This window comes from Tripterygium wilfordii, chromosome 10 (assembly GCF_013401445.1).
Source record: "Tripterygium wilfordii isolate XIE 37 chromosome 10, ASM1340144v1, whole genome shotgun sequence".
Taxonomy (NCBI): Eukaryota; Viridiplantae; Streptophyta; class Magnoliopsida; order Celastrales; family Celastraceae; genus Tripterygium; species Tripterygium wilfordii.
Genome location: NC_052241.1, coordinates 714,230 through 732,882, shown reverse-complemented (window position 1 = coordinate 732,882; position 18,653 = coordinate 714,230). Strand labels below are relative to the sequence as shown.

The 18,653-nt window shown below is 37.5% G+C and overlaps 3 protein-coding genes and 1 non-coding gene across 4 annotated transcripts; 2 read left to right on the top strand and 2 right to left on the bottom strand.

Moving 5' to 3' along the window:
- Positions 1-1,355: 1,355 nt before the first annotated feature.
- On the top strand, positions 1,356-4,313 carry LOC120007456 (protein terminal ear1-like). Its single transcript, XM_038857693.1, has 5 exons — positions 1,356-2,366; positions 2,467-3,100; positions 3,204-3,323; positions 3,408-3,549; positions 3,667-4,313. Exons 1-5 carry the CDS (start codon positions 1,646-1,648, stop codon positions 4,048-4,050), a joined length of 2,001 nt encoding a protein of 666 aa, XP_038713621.1. The 5' UTR covers positions 1,356-1,645; the 3' UTR covers positions 4,051-4,313.
- A 6,411-nt stretch (positions 4,314-10,724) lies between these two features.
- On the bottom strand, positions 10,725-11,465 carry LOC120006980. Its single transcript, XM_038857107.1, has 2 exons — positions 11,225-11,465; positions 10,725-11,010 (listed from the first exon to the last, which is right to left on the bottom strand). The coding sequence occupies exons 1-2, from the start codon at positions 11,327-11,329 to the stop codon at positions 10,930-10,932; spliced, it is 186 nt and encodes a 61-aa protein (XP_038713035.1). The 5' UTR covers positions 11,330-11,465; the 3' UTR covers positions 10,725-10,929.
- A 556-nt stretch (positions 11,466-12,021) lies between these two features.
- Positions 12,022-12,171, top strand: LOC120008346. The gene has a single exon (XR_005470464.1). It is a non-coding gene; the product is annotated as a small nucleolar RNA snoR137 (small nucleolar RNA).
- A 1,434-nt stretch (positions 12,172-13,605) lies between these two features.
- On the bottom strand, positions 13,606-16,924 carry LOC120007552 (protein SIEVE ELEMENT OCCLUSION C). The gene is made up of 7 exons (XM_038857854.1): positions 16,751-16,924; positions 16,561-16,668; positions 16,046-16,488; positions 15,804-15,916; positions 15,599-15,726; positions 14,573-15,061; positions 13,606-14,360 (listed from the first exon to the last, which is right to left on the bottom strand). Exons 1-7 carry the CDS (start codon positions 16,895-16,897, stop codon positions 13,752-13,754), a joined length of 2,037 nt encoding a protein of 678 aa, XP_038713782.1. The 5' UTR covers positions 16,898-16,924; the 3' UTR covers positions 13,606-13,751.
- Between the last annotated feature and the right edge of the window lie 1,729 nt (positions 16,925-18,653).

Here is an 18,653-nt window from a genome sequence, read left to right as displayed (position 1 = left end):
AAGGAAGAAAAAAAAAAGTATAGGTGCATGGATATAGTAATAAAAAGTTATGCACTTTAACCCAAATAAAAAAATAATGACAATATCAAAGTTATTTGGTTTTTTCAAAAATTGAAGAGAAGCCTCAGTCTTATAAATAGGGGTTGCAAAACTCTGTTCGATATGAATGATTAAATTTATTCGATCCAGATTAAATCAAGTTTGAACATAAGTGATATGTCCGAAATATGGGTCTAAATGTAAAATTTGTGTCCGGTTTAAAACTTGGTTAGGATATAAACGCATAAATTTGTCTAATTTACTTATCCGGATTTAAACCAATCCATATTTAATCAATTAAATACGTCTAAAATTTAATTTGGATTAAAATCTAAGCACATAAATATTTTGTAAATACGTGATATTATTGGATCCAAAATCGACTTTTTTTTTTTGTCACCACTACTTACAAAAGGTAGGAAGGAAGTGAAAAATCCGAAATAACTTTTAAAACAGCGGTGTGCATGGACCAGGAGCTCCAGGTGCCTTTCACTTTGGTTCCAAATCTAATAATTCAAAGTCAGACTGGATATGTCTTGTCCCATCATAATAATTCCCCATTAATTTGCAACTTATGTCCATACCCCAATTTTCAACACATCCCCCCCTTATTTCCTATGGCTTTCCACACATACCCCAATTTTCAACTATCATCACAAAAACACCCCTTTCTACTATCTCCTAAGAAATTGGGAAAAAAAATTCATTTTCCATGTGTTTATGTAAAACCCATAGATTTTTTTCAAAAAATATTGATTTCTAATTATTTTGAGGGGAATTGGTAAAAGCAATAAATGACATAGGGTTAAGAGAGTAGGCAAAACATCAATCATTTGGGTAATAGTCTAGTTGATAAATATTTAGAGGACTAAACTACATAAATTTGAAAGGTTCTAAGTTTGATTTTCATTAGGAGTAATATCCTTGTAGTCATTCAATAGGTTTTGTCCCAACTTACCCCATCGTTAGGTGAGAAGCTTTTGTACGAACATATCTGACTAGGACTGTCCAAAATTACCGATAATAACCTAACCGAACAGATGGGTCAATTATTTTAGAAATAATTTATATATTTTTTAAGAGCCGATAGAAAAAAGGGACCGAAATTGAAAAACCGAAATAACCGACATATCGACCGGTTAAATTAATGTCAAAAACTGATCGTGACAATCCTATGACAACAGAAATTTAACATCATATCGAATTTTCAAATGATAAATTTGTACGATGTGATTGTCCGTTACCAAAAACCTAGTCAAAATATATTTATCAAAAAAGAATATAGTAGTCACTAGTCAAGATATGAGATTTAGGAAATCACAATTTTACAAAGACCTATTTAATGACAAAAGGGTAATTTCGTAAATTCAAGAGGGGAAGTAATTCATATATACCCAGAACATTTTTAGCGAGTCTGGTTCAGATAGAAAGTAGAGCAAAAAGGAAAGCCATCTCCTTATGTGCCTTTCTACTGTAGAAGACTACTGACACAGAGAAAAGGCTAGACGAGCCTAGAGAGAAGAAAGTCTAGAAAGAGAGAGACCACTGTCACTTACTAAAAAGAGTAACCACCGCGGGAACTGCACTCTTCTGCTCACCGACCGCCATGGAAGAAACCGGCATCGTCCGCTTAGCAGGGAGTCTAGACCCGACAGCGCAGGAGTTCCGACCCAGATACCCCAACCACTCGACCCATGATAACCAACTAATTTCACTCTTTCCACCACCGCAACAACCACAACTCTACTTCCCGTACAACGTTTCTCTTCCTCCGCTTTCACTTCCTCCGCTTTCACTTCCTCCGCCACCGTATCAACAGCAACCGAGTCATGATCTCCCGTTCTGCCCCCAGTATTCTACGCAACCGGGATACGATAGCGGGGGCACCTCCTTTCCTAATATCCTGCCTCCGTCCACGGCGCCCACGCGGAGTCTCGTGCTATCTTCGGTCCCGAGTGACGTCAGCGAGTCAACGGTCAGGAGGGAATTGGAGGTGTTTGGGGAGGTGAGAGGGGTCCAGATGGAGAGAGCACTTGATGGAATCGTGACCGTTCATTTTTATGATCTGAGGCATGCAAGGAGGGCGTTGAGTGAGTTACAGGAGCAGCACATGCACCATCAAACCTGCCTCAGGGCCCACTACGGTAATTTCTTACCGCCTCCACCACCGTCGCGTCGGTTCTTTTCCGGCCAGCCCGTTTGGGCACATTTTACCGTCCCGGCGAGCAACGCCGTCCCTGACGGGAGCAATCAAGGGACAATTGTGGTCTTCAATTTGGATCCTGAAGTCACCGCTACCAGTCTCAAGATGATTTTCGGAGTTTTTGGTAAATTTGGATTATGCTTGTTTCTTCTCTATTTGTTTGATTTGGAGGGTTTTAGGGAGTTCTTGCTTCGATTTTGTTCTAATTCTGAATTGTGTCTCAGGTGAGGTGAAGGAAGTGCGGGAGACTCCATTGAAGAGGCGTCAAAGGTTCGTTGAGTTCTTTGACACCAGAGACGCTGCGAAGGCTCTTAACGGAATGAACGGTAACGAAATTCACGGCAAGCATGTAGTGATTGAATTCAGCCGTCCCGGCGGTTTTAGTAGAAAATTCTTCAACCCCAGAAAGTGTGTTGGTCCTCAAAATTCTATTTACTCAGCCCCACCTCCACCACCTCCTCCTCCTGCGGTACTGTTGCCTCATGAATTCTCCGGCCGTTTTCCTCCTCGTGCTTATCTTTCTCGTCAAAATCATCATTCGTTTCCAAAGAAGTCGTCAGATCATAGAAAGGTAAACCCTAGCGTCATGGAATCATCAATTGAAGGTGCAGTTGGTTCTTTGTCGTTAAGCGGTGCAGTGGAGCGTGTGGATAAGGTCGTTAGAAAAGGATCTTCAAAGAAGAGTGAGAAGAAGAGTGTTGAAAAGAGTCGATCAACAGGAAGGATGCGGCCATGGAAAGGAAGACATGGCAAGAAATTCGACATCCAGTTTCTTATAAACGAAGAGGCTATTACGGAATCGAATTGCAGAGATTCAAGAACAACTGTTATGATCAAGAACATTCCCAACAAGTACAGGTAATTAGTCCACTGTGCAGTTCTTCTTCTTTTACTTCTATCTATCATCATTCGATGAACATTTCTGGGATATTCATGATGTTTCCCTTTTGAGATATTGCAGTCAGAAGCTGATTTTGAACATGTTGGACAACCATTGCATTCATTGCAATGAACAGATTGGTGAAGGCGATGATCAGCCATTGTCCTCCTACGATTTCGTCTACCTCCCTATTGATTTCAAGTGAGATTTCCCTTTGAATTAATTAATTGTTTCTTTCATAATTGGTGTTCACAAAGTTTGATGAAGATTGAAATCCCCACACAGCAACAAATGCAGTGTGGGATATGGGTTTGTGAACATGACTTCACCAGAAGCAGCCTGGAGGCTGTACAAGGCATTTCATCTTCAACATTGGGAGGTCTTCAATTCCAGAAAAATCTGTCAAGTCACTTACGCAAGGGTCCAGGTATATATATATATATATATACACACACACACACATATATATGCTTCTTTCTCTCTCTAAATAGTCAATGGTGGGTTCTGGGTAGTGATATTTAATGATTAATTTCTAATAAAAAAGGGATTGGAAGCGTTGAAGGAGCATTTCAAGAACTCCAAGTTCCCGTGCGAGATGGACCACTATCTGCCAGTGGTATTTTCGCCGCCTCGAGACGGTAGACAACTGACCGAGCCTCTCCCCGTTGTTGGCCATCAGAACAGTCAGTCCATCGCTATTGGTCTACCAGACGATGCTCTTGCCCTTGCTCCTGCCTTTGATGATGATGATGATGATGGTGGTTACGTGGTCGGTGAAGATATGCTGGATAACAGCAATGATTATTATGACGACGACCACACTGACCAAGAACAACAAGACCCGGGTTGCCCGAGCTGTTACTGTAGCTCAAACAGCGGCGTTATTGTGGATGACGAAGATGATCATGACAATAATAGTAGTAGCTGACTACCTGCTTTGCGTTTCTGATTGAGTGATGTCAATGCGAGTTCATCGATGGCCTACCCTTCATCCAATATTACTCGCAACAATCAGTGTGATCCTTCACTGCTGGCTAGGTGATCCATCCCAATTCCTCCATCTCTCTTAATTTCCTCTTTTAATTATTGTAGTTTTATTTTTTTCCTTCCCCTTCTCTTATGTTTTAGTTGTCTGTTTAATCTCTGTAGTGTTGTGGAATAATATATAGTTTTCCCCTTTTTCTTGTTGGATATAGAGTCTTTTATTTTTATTTTTATTTTTTATTGACTTGGTAGTTCTTACAATAAGATCTCTATATATGTGTAGGAATATAAATTGATGTTCAACTTAGTTGCTATTGTGGCAGCAATTAGCCATTCTTGATTCTCAGTCCCAGATATGTGGAAGAATATCAGGTGGATTAGGAAAAAAAAAGAAACAGATTGAAATTAGGTGTACCAGTAATGTATTTTCTCTAATCAAGATTTGAAGCTTTTATAAGAGTAATGTTATATCCATCAAAAATAAGACCCTTATTTTACGGTCAAATGAAATCAATGTGGCATAGTAAATAGTCATTCATTATAAACACTTATGTAGGGTTTATTTAACATTCAACTCTTTATCTAGAGTTAAATGGGAGTGTAAAAAATTAGAAGACAGAATTTTTTGAAGAAAGTCATAAAACTGATCGTATTCATTTAGCTCAATGACTTAGGCAAGTGAATTGAGGTTTATGGACACTCAAATCACCATAAAAATGAATTATATCTGAAAACTTCAAATAGAAATCCGATTACATCGAAAAAAAACATTGGATTACACACTATATCGAGATATACTCGAGAAGATTAATCAAACAAACACAAACAACTTAAACATATCAGACAATGTCGGATTAAACAAACAAAGTTATCTCCCAAATAGAAACTATCTGCCTTTATTATTGAAAACAAACAAAAGCCTGAAAAAAAAAGGTGTTTGAGGAACCTCGACTGCTCTCTAAACGTGAAAGAATAAGGCGACTGATGGTGTTAAGAGAGAGAAGCAAATTAGTGAGAAAAGTTGTGAGAGAATTGAAGTATGTTAATATGGAAGTTGGAAGTGAGTGGTGGTCAGTGGAGACACGTAAAATCACAAGACATAAATGAAGATCGAAGTTTATTACTATCTGGTTTTAATAACATCACAGCTGTTATAAATTAAGTTGTGAGCGTTGGTGCTTTGGACTAGAACAGTCCAAGTTTCTTTAGATGCCTGAGGCTGAGGGAAAATGGACTAATTTTCCTTTGTCTTGTTTGCTTCATTTTTCGTTAACTAACTTAAGCTGAAAAGTGAAATGTGAAGATATTACATAATGAGAATGAGAAGCAGAAGCAGGAGAGCAGACCGAATGTATTACACTATTTTTATTTTTTGTTTCTTAATTGTGAAAGGTGAGGTGTATTTATATGGCATTTCAGATGTTTAATGGACGGACCATCAACAAGTAATTCTAAATCATACAATCTACTTGTTGAGTCTGGTATAACATAGTCTATAAATGCGGAAAAGTGTTAACATATATAGATGATTTCAGTTCTTAATTAAGCATCATCAATGCGTTTTTTTAGAGGTAAATATTTCATAGTAACTCTATAATTAAGGGTGTTTTTGCGAGAATAATATTGTGATGAGTGATTTTCTGGAAAGATAAAACCGTGCAAGCTTGATATATTCACGTAGAATCGAAGAACCCAAAACGGACATTGTGTATTATGCTGAAAATTCTAATAATATGCATGTGTATATATAATACATTCCCTTCCTTCCTTGTTCCATTAACAGCTATGGCAGACCAGTTTGGACAAAATGAATCTAACCACAATGGAGTTTGATTTGATTCGAAAGACACTGGCTCAGTTTTCTACGTAATGATATTTGTAGCAAGTCTTTAATCTGTTTTTTTTTCTCTGAAATTCCAACTTGTCAACGAGATATATCGTTGATTCAGATAGAGAGAGAAAGAATAAGGAGGAAGTGTGGCCTCGTGATTCTGAGACATGTCTGGAATTCTAATGCCACGTAAGATAATCAAGATGACGTGGCATCATCTGTGGCTGTAAAATTAAGGCCTTTTGAGTTTTGACGACACAGATGCCATGCCATGCCATACCTAGCTAGTAGCTACCTAAACCCAAAAAAAAAAAAACCCTAAAAAGCATCTGGCTTCTGTGATTTCTCTTTCATTCTTTGTCACATACTATATCCATATCTTATATATAACACATGGGGCCACACAACACATACATACATACATAGATATGTACATACATATATATAGAAGTTAACCTCCACCACCACCACAGCACCACCTCCATCTACAGTACTCTATCTGTCCCATTATAATGCTTTCTGTCACATCCTTCATCCTCTTTCGCTGTCTTTTTTCTGATTTCGTGGGGTTTTGCCACGTGTCCCTCAACTCCATGCTTGCCACGTCACCTATCCTCTGGTTCTCTAAACTGGTATTGTTGGCATCAAATGAACTGACACATGCCCCAATTTTTATGCAAAACAAAATTCCTCTTATATCTATACACATACACACACATACATCTCAAATGATACAAATAGAGGGGTTGCGAAATCTTGAAAATTCGGATTGCTGTTTGGCTTTTCACTGTAGAGGATGAGAGAGAGATGGAGCCTTGATGGTCTTTTAATTTCACGTATTTATGTATAACACATGCAGCATTGCAGGCTTTAAGGACAAGGTAAATATTGAAACTTGAAAGGCTTTGTTATATGGAGGAGGAAGAAAGCACATCTGTGTTATTGTCATATACTGCATTTGCATTTAATGCTGGGGATTTTGCATTAGAAAAACTACCGGCAATATTGCCAGGTCATTGAGAAATCACATGGACACAATGTCCTTTCCTAGCTAATCGTGCTTCTCCTGACCATTCCCTTTCATTTCTTTCTTCTTTTTTTTCCACCTGCAACAATAAAATCTAATGTGTGTTTAAGTTAATGGTGTAATAATATCTATTATTAAAGGGGAACATTACTAATTGTTGTCATCATTGGATGCTTCAGAAGCTGCTTAGATTATATATGTATGTGTGTATGTATATTTTGTACCTCGGTAACACAAGATTATGGTTCTAATAAAGTATTGGGTTATGCACCTGTAATTGAGGCGGACAATGATACCAGTGCAACAACCTTAAGTTAATGTACACGGAAAAAAAACCCCGCATTGGAGCAATTTGCCTAGTGGTAAAGTGTATGCTACTTATGTTATTCTATCAGGTTCAATTCCGAAGGTATGAATTCATACATAAATTTATCATAAGTTTGTTTATCACGAGTAGTTTATAGGTTAGTACGCAGGCTTGATGAGTTTATCCTGTTATTGGATTTTGATCAAGAATTGGGTCCATGCATAAATCTGATGGGGAGCATATGTTCTGACAGCTAGGTGTGTCGTCCAGACAGCAGAGGATGAATACGCTTACGTTGACGGACAGAGGTGTAGTTGTTTAGACAATTTGAGTAGTCGTCAAAACAGTTTACAAGAACTGTAGTTTTTCAGTATAAATATTAATGACGTTTTAGGATTGTAACTTAGTTTAATTGTGAGAGAGCGCGCGTAAGGTATAGAAAACTTTGTGATAAATCTCTTGGGTGTAATCGAGTTCTGATATTGAAAGAAAATTGAGGGTGTAGTTATAATAATTTTACACATAGTAAATCTTTTCAGGTTTTCTTTCGACAATAGTCGTGATTTTTTCTTCAAATTTAGAGTTTTATACGTATTTTCATGTGTTGAGATTGATTTTATTATTCAATTCAATGTTTTGTATTGTCGTATGATATTTTCGTTAAAAGATGATCTAGTTAAAGTTCCCAACACCAATGTACGTACATGGGCAAAGAATGGTGGTTGCGTTACACAACAAAATTAAGAACCATAAGGCAACAACTATTGTTTTTTTTAAGGACCCATAAAAAGATTTAAGAAGTTGTTTTTTTCTTTGTCGTTGTAGGTTTTTGACCGCAAAAAGATTTTGTGGGGGATGGAAAGGGTGGCATGCGTGCGTGGGCATGACATTTTTGGGCTAATCAAGGCCACACGGTTGCCCATCATGGACTCATATTTATTAATTAACCCCCCACCATAATTGGTTTTTGAAAAATCCCAAATAAAAAAGCTTTAATTAAATTAAATATATTATATTACTTGGATAAGAGAGGGCTTTGGAAAAATCATTTGTACGGCTGTTTGTCTTGTTTTGTGTTCTGCTTATGTTTTTTCTTTCTTTCCTTCCTATTTTAATGCCTGATTTTTTTTTAATTTTTTATATTTAGCTGTTCATCTTCTTTTGCTCTCTCTGTCTCTGTCTCTGTCTCTGCCTCTGCCCCACCTTTTGGTTTCTGAGTGTTCACTTTTTTCTGACAACTATTTGATTAATAAAAATGTCAAAATAAAAAAGAGAAAATATTGGTTGGATTTATTACATAGTAAAAAGAGTCTTATAGAGACTAAGAAAATTAAAAATCAAAGAAATACATTAGAACCTAAAACAATATAAATATATTTTAATGCTCCCTCGAAAATTTAATATGATACCACAATATTTAGCTTGCGAATAAAGATTTCTCATTGCAAGAAGAGATTGACGGATGGCATTGATTGACCGCACTGGCGATAAGTATCGATTTAAAATCCAAAACTAAGGGCGTTTAAAAAAACCGTAAAGCTGAATTAATAGTCAAATTAAATGATTAGTCGATTATTTTTAAAAAAACAAAAAATTATTTAAAACCAACCGAGAATCAAAATAATTATCGATAACCGTCAATTGATGGACTAAATTTATGTCAAAAATTGCCCATAACCGATCATTTAAATCCCTATCCAAAACAAAAATCATTGAGTGTACGGCAAAATTTCTAAGGACTGCATATGCAGTAAAGCCTCCAAAGAACGGATCGATAATTAACACCAACAACTGTGTGAGGCTATTAAGTGGGCCTCCAGGCCCAGAGAAAGGCCCACAGTGACACTACAGTATAAACCTTCTTAAAACGGAACCTCTTACAGATGCTGAGCCCGCTCCAATTAAATACCCACATTGATTGCAGAGACTTCCGTCTTGACGCTAAAAATGCGGCCGACAGCTGCCGGCAACTGGATCTCGTCGTTTTCGAACAGCAATACATAACTTTATTTCAATCCAAACCAGCAACAAAAACATCACACCAACATCACCCACGACCACATGAAATCATGTGCGTATAACTCAGCAGTTGCAATAATTGGGATACCGATGACTGGGAGGACAAACAACATAGAAACGTTTAAGGCCTGAACAACACAAACAAAAACAGAGCGATACCATGACCCATCTACTGAACTGGAGTTCATCCTTTCTTCCATCTTTATTGATGGTGTCTCTTCTTTTGTTGTCTGGGTTGAGCTTGAGTGGGTAGGAGGCTTCCAAAGTGATGCCACAAAGATTTGACATTTTGACCCACAGATTTTAAAAACTCATTTAAAGGAAAAGAAAAATTATAACAAAAGGGACAACCAATACAACAGAGGGATGCACACAAGAAGGCATTTTAATATGAAAACAAACACACTGAGGTAGAGAAGAGCTTCAAAATGAAGTGAAATCTAATTAAATCAGCAGAAGTTCAAGAAAAAACAAATCCAGTTGTGTCACAGCATCTTTGGTATTCAAATAACCAAACTGTCGTTGTTCCACATCATCCAGTCATGAAAAAGACCAAGTGAAGTGCTGGTGGGAACTATAAAGTAGCAACCACATGAGCATATTTGGAAGTGCATACTACAATCACCTTACTTGGAAATCTTTCAACAAGAAGCAAGACCACAACTCAGATGTGAAACCTTAAGGATGTAGGAAAAGTTGTAACAGCACCTTCTCATGTATGGGATACATGGAAGAAGGTACATGAAAGCTTTTAAAGATGACTGCCAATATCGTAAATTTCATTCTGCGTACCTTAAGATGAATGCCACAACCAAGAATGTTAGGGATAAATGCGATGATAATGATGCACTTTCAAACAAATACATTGCAGTCTTACTCTGCTATACATCCATGTCAGTTCTCAACCTTTGAACTTGCATTAGCATTCCGGAGGACACATCGACAACCTTAGTAAAATATAGCCAACGAAAAACACACTTCCAGAAATAAATTGTGTTTCTAGCAAGAGAGGAAGGCTAAATATCAGTGAATTATTCAAGAAAAAAAAAAGCACAAGACAAAAATTAGACAACAGAGAAAGATGCCTCCTTGAATTACACACAGTTGTTTGATTCTTGAAAAAAAAATTCACGCTTTAATAAAGCAGTTTTAAACTTTTAATAGACTCATCTGCTGCAGCAGGTATTGGAACTGCAACACCAAAGCATATCAACAAAATACCAATAAGTGTAGCCTAAGGCTCCTAACCCGCCAATAATATGCAGCATTCTCAATTTTCCTAAAGATTTGACAAATCCTCAAGGCATTTCACAAATGCAGCCAGGGATTCATACAAAGAAATGATGCTTCTTACTTAGCTAAAAGCACATACATCCAGTGACGCTTCTGAGTCAAATAGTTCCTTGCAAACATCAGAGCTAAACAAACACAAACTACACTCCAATTCTCTTGCTTCAATCAGAAAGAGGTAGAAATTTATCAAAAAGTCAAGATAATCAAGTTCCCCATGGCAATCATGGTCATTATGCTTAAAAGATTATTTGTTAAGTCTTAAATGTAACATAATTCAAAGTAAAAGAGCCACATTGAATCAAAGTACAGAGTGAGACACCAGCATGCATAACTCTTCAATTCCATTTCAGGCCAGAGACTCCTTCTGTTTGGCGAGTAGCTCGTCTCTAACTCTCCTAATTTCCGCTTCCTTCTCCAACCTCTCCTTCTGTAACAACAATTGTACGAAATTAAACTTAAATTTTTTTACATCAACACATAAAAATCAGGGAAACTGTGCCTAATCAAACCAGTTAGGGTTTTTTCCGCATCATAAAGAAAAATTATAGTAAAAAAAATACATTTCAAGGCGAGATCAATCAATTAAATTCACATATACACATACATGTAAATATATATATATATATAAAAAGAGAGAAGACCTTCTCGTCTTGATGGAGGGCGATCCAGACGTGAATTTTATCCATGGATTTCCAGAAGACGAAGGCTCCCAAGGACATGCCGAAGTAGGTTGCCAGTCTCACCATCTTCGATTGCTGCTTTGCACACGAGAGCTCCGGCAATAGCGATCTACCAATTCGGTCGTCTCGGAGGAGCACAACTACAGTGTTGGATATGCCGTATGAAGAGCTTCGCAGAGAAAGTTCTATTGTACGATCCAAACACTTCCTCCGCCATGCTCGATCGATCTCGTAGGCAAGCCCACAGACTTTCGCAGTATGGGCTTCCCTTTTGATGGGCCGTACCGGCCCATTCATTCAGCTTTCTAAAAGAAAGTGGCATTTTTGGTAATTTAACAACTTTTTGTGATCCCAATTTCTCTTTAAAATCCCTGATCTGTAGAGAGTTTCGGCATGGGATGGCTTGAAAACCCTAACGCCGCTTCCCTGCAATTCTCGGAGTCCGGTAGTGGTAGCTTGCGCCGGGGTTCGCTTCGTCGTTTTCACTTGTAGATTTGAGTTCCCTTTTTCGATGTCAATTTTATTGTTAGTTGTGTGAAAATTTAAGGATTTGTCGCTTTCGATAGGCGTTGCGTTCTTCGTCGGATTATAAATCCAGAGGGACGCGTCAACGGAAGCGTACATTTGATATCAACGGCGACCGATTTCTGCACAGACTACGCAGTTTATGATAATGGCGTAGTCTGATTCAGTGTCGCGTTGTGACATTTCGTTCATGTTCATCAAAATCCTTATCTTGATTTGCGATTTGAAGAGTCGTTGCTTCATAATGGTGAACTCTCCCTTGATTGATAGTGGGAGACGTTCAAGTTTCCGAAGCATAGATTGATCGTACTCTTTGTGCCAGTTTTAAACAGCGAGGTGTATGCTTTCTGGTCGCACTCTGCTACCTGTCTACTGGTATATTTCTCAGTTCATTCATAGTTCTGTTTTTCCTTAGATTTAGATTTTATTTTGGCTTGGGATTCGAAATGTTTGAGCATTAGCGGAACATTTTATATCATAAATCACACCCGAAACAATCCCACCAATCCGCTTTGGGGTTTTGATTCTCTGTGTTTGTTCCTCATTTATAAATGATCCGCTTGGGGTTTCAGTTTTTGTGTTTGTTTCTCATGGGTACAGTAATGGAGTCTTAGCCCAAGACACTAAACTCATGAAAAGGGGGAGCTCCTCTATTTGTTTCATTTCAGGCTAAACAAGCCATGTACGTTGTAGTTTGGCTGCCTTGCATTTCTTGATGCACAGATGTCTTAAGATTGAAGGACAAAAGAAACTGATTTTATTGAATGGACATGGGTGTTCACTGGCAATCTTTTTGAAGATTTCTTTCCTAGCTGGGATTTCTATTAACTGGCCTAGTGGCCTGTATGTTTTGGGGTCCGGACATAAGGCACACCAACATATATCAGTATAGCACCATCTAGGTATTGTCTAAATAGGCATGTCTATGAAGATGTGGACTATCAGGGACAGAATGACCTGTGAAGACTAAGAGCACTCACATTGTATGTAAAATAGATATAATAGGTTTAATAAATAACAGATTGTACAAATTGTCTTGAAAAATACAAAAATACACTACATTGGTATCTCTTAACATTATCTACTTTTTATACTTGATCAAATGGATATTTATTTGTAGATAACCAAAAAGTAAATAGATAAACATTTAAAATATTAAAATGATGAATACCTTTATTTTTAATAGTAATTAAATGTAGTAAATGCTTGATCTCTACCTCAAATTTTTATTTGTAATTAATTAATATCTATCATATAAAATATTCATTATTTATTAAATCATTGTAATATTCAAGCATTACAAAAGACATTAATAACATACTATTTTATTAAACTTAAAATAGAAAATATTAAAACTTAGGAAATTACATATAACTTAGAAACTTGCATTGCTATGAAGTTCAGTATGTGTTTTTCTATCTTGGATGCGAATGTGCTGGTCAATAAAGTTTCGAAACTCATTAGTTCGTAAGTGTTCCAGTATTGACGTTGGAGGATCATCTTCAACTTGTTCATATATGTCTACAAATTATAATTTATTATTAATTATATTTTTTACTAATTATTTTTATTTATAATTAATGCTAATTATTTTTTCTAAAATTAATATATAATGACACACTTTAATTTTTACTTGAAATAAGATAATATAATTTAGACAAGTAATAATAAAGTAAGAAAGAAACTATTATTTTAATGCTGTAGAGATTTTAGAATAGAGATACTGATGTAGTTGTTACTAAATAGAGAATCTGTAAACTATCAAAAAGTGTTGTTTGAGTAGATAAAATAGAGAATCTATTGAGAGAAATGTGAGTGCTCTAAGAGTAATATTATTGTCGAACAGTAGATGTGCATTATCAACAAACAATAGGGTTTAGTTTTCTATATAAAATTTGAACTTGTTGCATAAATTATTCAGTCATATCTATGGCAAGCCAGTGTTGTCAGGAGTACTGGCATTTCATTCGTAGACAACAGAAATCTTCATAGGACGCTTACATTTTTCACAAAGAACAGTTCCTTCAATCAATCCTTTATCGAATGGAACAACACTGACATGGTTGCAAGGCCCTGGAAGAGGTGGAGGTGGTTCAATGGCAGTTCTAAGTGCACCCAAGAAGCCTAACTTCCCAACATTCTCTGCCCACTCTGGAAACGAATTTAAAGTTTCCATCAGCTTTTCTCCATGAAGCCTTACAACATCCGCGGAGCTCCCTCTTCCAATTACTGCCCAGCCAACGGCTTCATCATCAACCTCTAGCAATGCTGACATATTTTCTAAAATGTTATCAGTTTTACTCGTCTTTCCGGATTGTTGTTTCGATCTTCTCATACACTCCAATCGCAGCCAAAACAAATATATGGTCGTGAAAGAGAACAAGCTTTTATGTTTTCCAACTCTGATGATGTCTAAAATGCTTTTCACATTTTCACTAAGATTCCTCTTACCAACAAACACCATCTCAAGCTGCACTCTGGAACTTTTAATCAGCAATATCTTAGCGTGGAATTCCTTGATCCAATCCAGGTTCTCACTTCCGTAAATGCAAATGTTTCTGCCTTCGTCTACCTGTATCAGTTCCAAGGTTAAGCAATGCGAGTACAAAAGGGTGTACATAAATGTGCAACAAAGGCAGTCTTAAACCAGGGCACTCTCCCAAGAAAAAAAAAACTGGGATAATTTCAGGGACATAATGTGGCAGTCTCTGAATAGCAATTCTAAATACAGGCTGAGGCAACCCGCCGAGTGGTAACTCTGAATGTGGATATTTATTGTCTTACCCATTTACTTAGTAGGGGATCAATTTGATAAGTGAGAAGCTGCAGTGTCCAATTCTCTTCTTGCCAAAGTTCTGCTTCTCTTGAAGTTGAGAAGGGATATGCCTTGGCTCCCCAGATCAGTACCATATCGATAGCATTTGAGTTGGTGACCGTCCCCTTCGAATCTAGCACTACCATAAGAGGTTGAGTGTTGTAGTTCCATGCTTCTTTTATGTAGTTTACCACAGCATGGTTGAGTAGCCACGGTTGCCAGAGTGAGTACCAGGGCAACAAATTGGACAAGAAATGGAAAGTCTCCTTGTCAGCAGCAGTCCATGTATTGGAATTCGACATGGGAATCCATACAATGCCATAACTTCCTTCTAACTTCTGGTGATGAGGGTGATCATATGTCTGGCGAACAAGCAAAACTAGCTCCTCAAATGGAAGGAGTTCTGACTTTGAGATCAGCAGTATAACTACCTTATTTCTTAGTTCTGATACATCCACCTGTTTTTGAAACAAAGCACATGGTGAATAGGTTGCAGAAGTAATTCTATTTTTTCTGAACATAAGAAGCTTTGGGATGTTGCTCCATTGGACTTATTATAGTGGACAAGTCATAAGTACTTGTTACCTTTTGCCTTAGAATAAGAGCATAATTAAAGCGCTAATCTCATTACTCAATGTCATCGTCTTATAGTGATTTCCACGTGCAGGTGTTATGGTGCATCCCCATGGGTGTTTTCATTATTGCAATTTGGGAGATGGGCCCTTACTCAACCCAGTGTGTGCGAATGTCATCATGCGTTATCTTCCCGCACCGAGCTTTAGCCCAAGTCTCAATTGATCCATGGGGTCGCGGGGTCTTTCATGTGGCCCCCGTTTATTGGTCAATTGTCCGGTGGACAGCTGGGTGGGTTCCACGTTACTAAAAAAGAGAGTAAAGAGATAGAACAGTCGTAGCTGCTGCTTTTGTCCTCTTTATATTTTACTTTTCTGCCTCGTATCTTTAGGGATGCAGTGCAATTGAAGAAGCATAAATACCTTTCCTTGTGTGGAACAATCCTTGAGTGATAAGTCATCCCTGATAGCTAGTAAAGTGCAAAGAACCTCCTGGTTATCATTGTGGGTCTCCTTAAAAAGGTTCAAAAGCTTCTCATAGATCTTCTTTTCTGCAATTTATGCAAAACACAGGGAGTCATGACTGATAAAACCCTTCTTTATGATTCTGAAGAATCCGAACACTAACCTATATCCTGATAAAACAAATCCACCAATCGCCAGAGGAGACTGTGAATGCTGCTCAATCTATATGACAGACTTGAGAGCTCCCAAGCTGCAATTATAGTTGAATGCGAATACCTGAAAAACCAGTAATTTGATTTCTCTTAACTATTAACAATGAAAGATTGTACAATGTAATATCCTAATAGTCAAATGATAAAATAAAAAAAGAAAAAGGGTGATTGAAGGGAAAGAACATGCACTTGCTCAGGCTTCAGGGCAATCAAGTCTAGGAATTGAGAAGAGCAGGCTAAGGCGCTTCTGGTGACCCAGTAAGAAGCGATGTAGATCCGGGACTTTGTGGTGGCTATTGCTTCTTCATTACCCAGTCCTAGATGTGCAAATGGCAGGACCTCAAACTTGATAATACACTTGGTCACTTCCAACATATTTTTCGTTAACAAGCTCAGTGCCTTAAATCGAGGCTTCTCCATGCTTAAGTCGCCAGGCAGCTGTTTAAGCATTGCAACTAATGCTGCCAAGGTGTTGCGAGGATTTAACTGCATTTGAAGCCAAAATTCACCATAGATTGTAGCAAACGCTGCAAGTACTATCACAACCTTGGCATCCCATCTATAATTTCCAAGCAAATCAAACAAGATCATTGCCCTGGCATGGAGACTCCCTTCACCAGAGCATTTGTAAAGCATCTGCAGCCAAGAAAAGTGATCTGAAATATCGAACAAAATGTGATCGACAGAATCGGAGAGGAAGAATATTACCTGGCGCGAAATCTCATAGATGGCATGTCCAAGAAGTTCTTGTGATCCAATTACTTCAATGTTGTTTATGTCATTTCTTGCCATGCCATCAAGATGTAAATCAGAGACCTGTAGATGGAGTCCATGAACTAGTATCCATCCATATGTAAACATTTGAATCCTGAGAAATCAATCCAAATAAGGTCTTTACCAATGATCCTGATGGAGTAGCATAGCATATGATTTTCTCAACGGCCTGAAGCAAAAGCTCAGAATCTAGATGACGACCATCGGGGTCATGTGTAAGGAGTAGCTTCCTTACGAGTATATCTTCATCTAAAGACAATGAGGAATGCATGTAATTTCTCTCACTTCCAAGAAAGTTCATCCTCAAAAATGATAGCAACTCTTCAACTTGGTTAAAAAATGCATGCATGGAAATTCTTCATGACCATATGACACATAAACTCTTATTTATCTAAGAAAGGCTATAACTACTATTCATACACTACAGTAATCTGGAAGTGACCGTGATGGTCCCAAATTGTAAATCTTTTGCAGTTTCCTTCTAATCAACTCACAAAGAAAAGGCTCAAGAACACAAATTCCAATCGTGAAATTGCAACAAGCAAGTATTACAAGGCTTAGAATAATGGACAGTATTTGAACAAATCTTATCTCTATACTATTAAGAACCCAATCCGGAAAAGGAATGGGAATAAAAGAAAAAGATAAAGAGGTCTCTTCAACATTTTTAGCATATTATTTTGAGTGGGAGAAAAGAAAAAGAGAAGTAGACAAGAAAATAAAGAAAAATATGCATGCATCTAGAAGATCCCTCCAAATAAGTGCCTCATTCCGAAATTCATGAATTTCTTACATCAAAAATATCATTTATATGGGGGATAATCTCTGCATACTGCGGGAGTATTATAAGTAATCAACCTCTCCTTCATTAAGGGAAACTTTCATTATCATTGTATCTCACCAACTGCTTTCTTATTCCCTTTTGTAACCTATATATAATTGCACATTGCTATACTTTCTTCCTAGGAGACTAATCTTGACTTGTCCTTTATATCCCAACACTTTCTTGATGGTTTGAATCTTGGAAAAAAACAAAGCATCAGGTCATGCCTTGATGGCTTTCAAACCAAGATTTACTTCAACCTAAGTTAGGTTGATGTTCATGATATGGAGAATCATCGACTAAAGTTGATGGTTTTCAATCAATTCTCACTTCAACAAAACTCGGGTTGTGATGTTATCACCCACCACAGGTTTTAGAATCGCACTTATTTCATTACTTCTTATAATAATTATGTTGTTACTGCAGCCATTTTGAGAAAATAATCAATACAAGATAACAAGCAACCTCACTAGTCCTACTCATTAGGTCACACTTAACACCCATGCGGCTGATATTATAGATTCCTTCGCCCTCTGTACTTCAATTGCGCATATATTATAAAATTAAGAGATTTAGACCGTCCCATTTGGTCAGAAGATATCAATCAGCAGTATTAGTTATAAACAGCAATGGCAAGCAATGTTGTATTCTCTGCAATCGAATTTGTTTATGCTCACCTGCCATTGTGGGATATATTTGTTGCTTTCTTGGGGAAAACAGTTCTGAGTTGTTTGCTCCTGTGTTGTGTCGCCAGTTTTGGGGGTCACACCACGCTTGATTTTTCATGCCAGCGACCTCTACGTCTGGGTCACCAAGAATTTGATCAAAATCGGAGGCACTTTCTATTACAGAGGAATGCGGAAGGGAAGGGCTTATGGATTCATAACCTCTGACCATTCCAATATTGGAGTATATGCTCAAAACAAACTTCAAAAACTATCCAAAAGGCAAGTAAGAGGGAGAAGCAATACCCACAAATCACATGTGCCAGTTGAGATTAGAGTAACGATAAATCGCGTCAAAATGAGCGTTAAACATCTCACGCACATGCAATAAAAGATTCTAAAAATAGCTAACTTAACCATTTTGACCTCGTACGTTTGCACCACATTCCTTGGTGTTGATTTGGCAAAAGAGTTGACTTCGTTGAGTAGGGTTGTCTAAATTTAACCGACCGACCCAATCAATTCATTAATTGGTTATC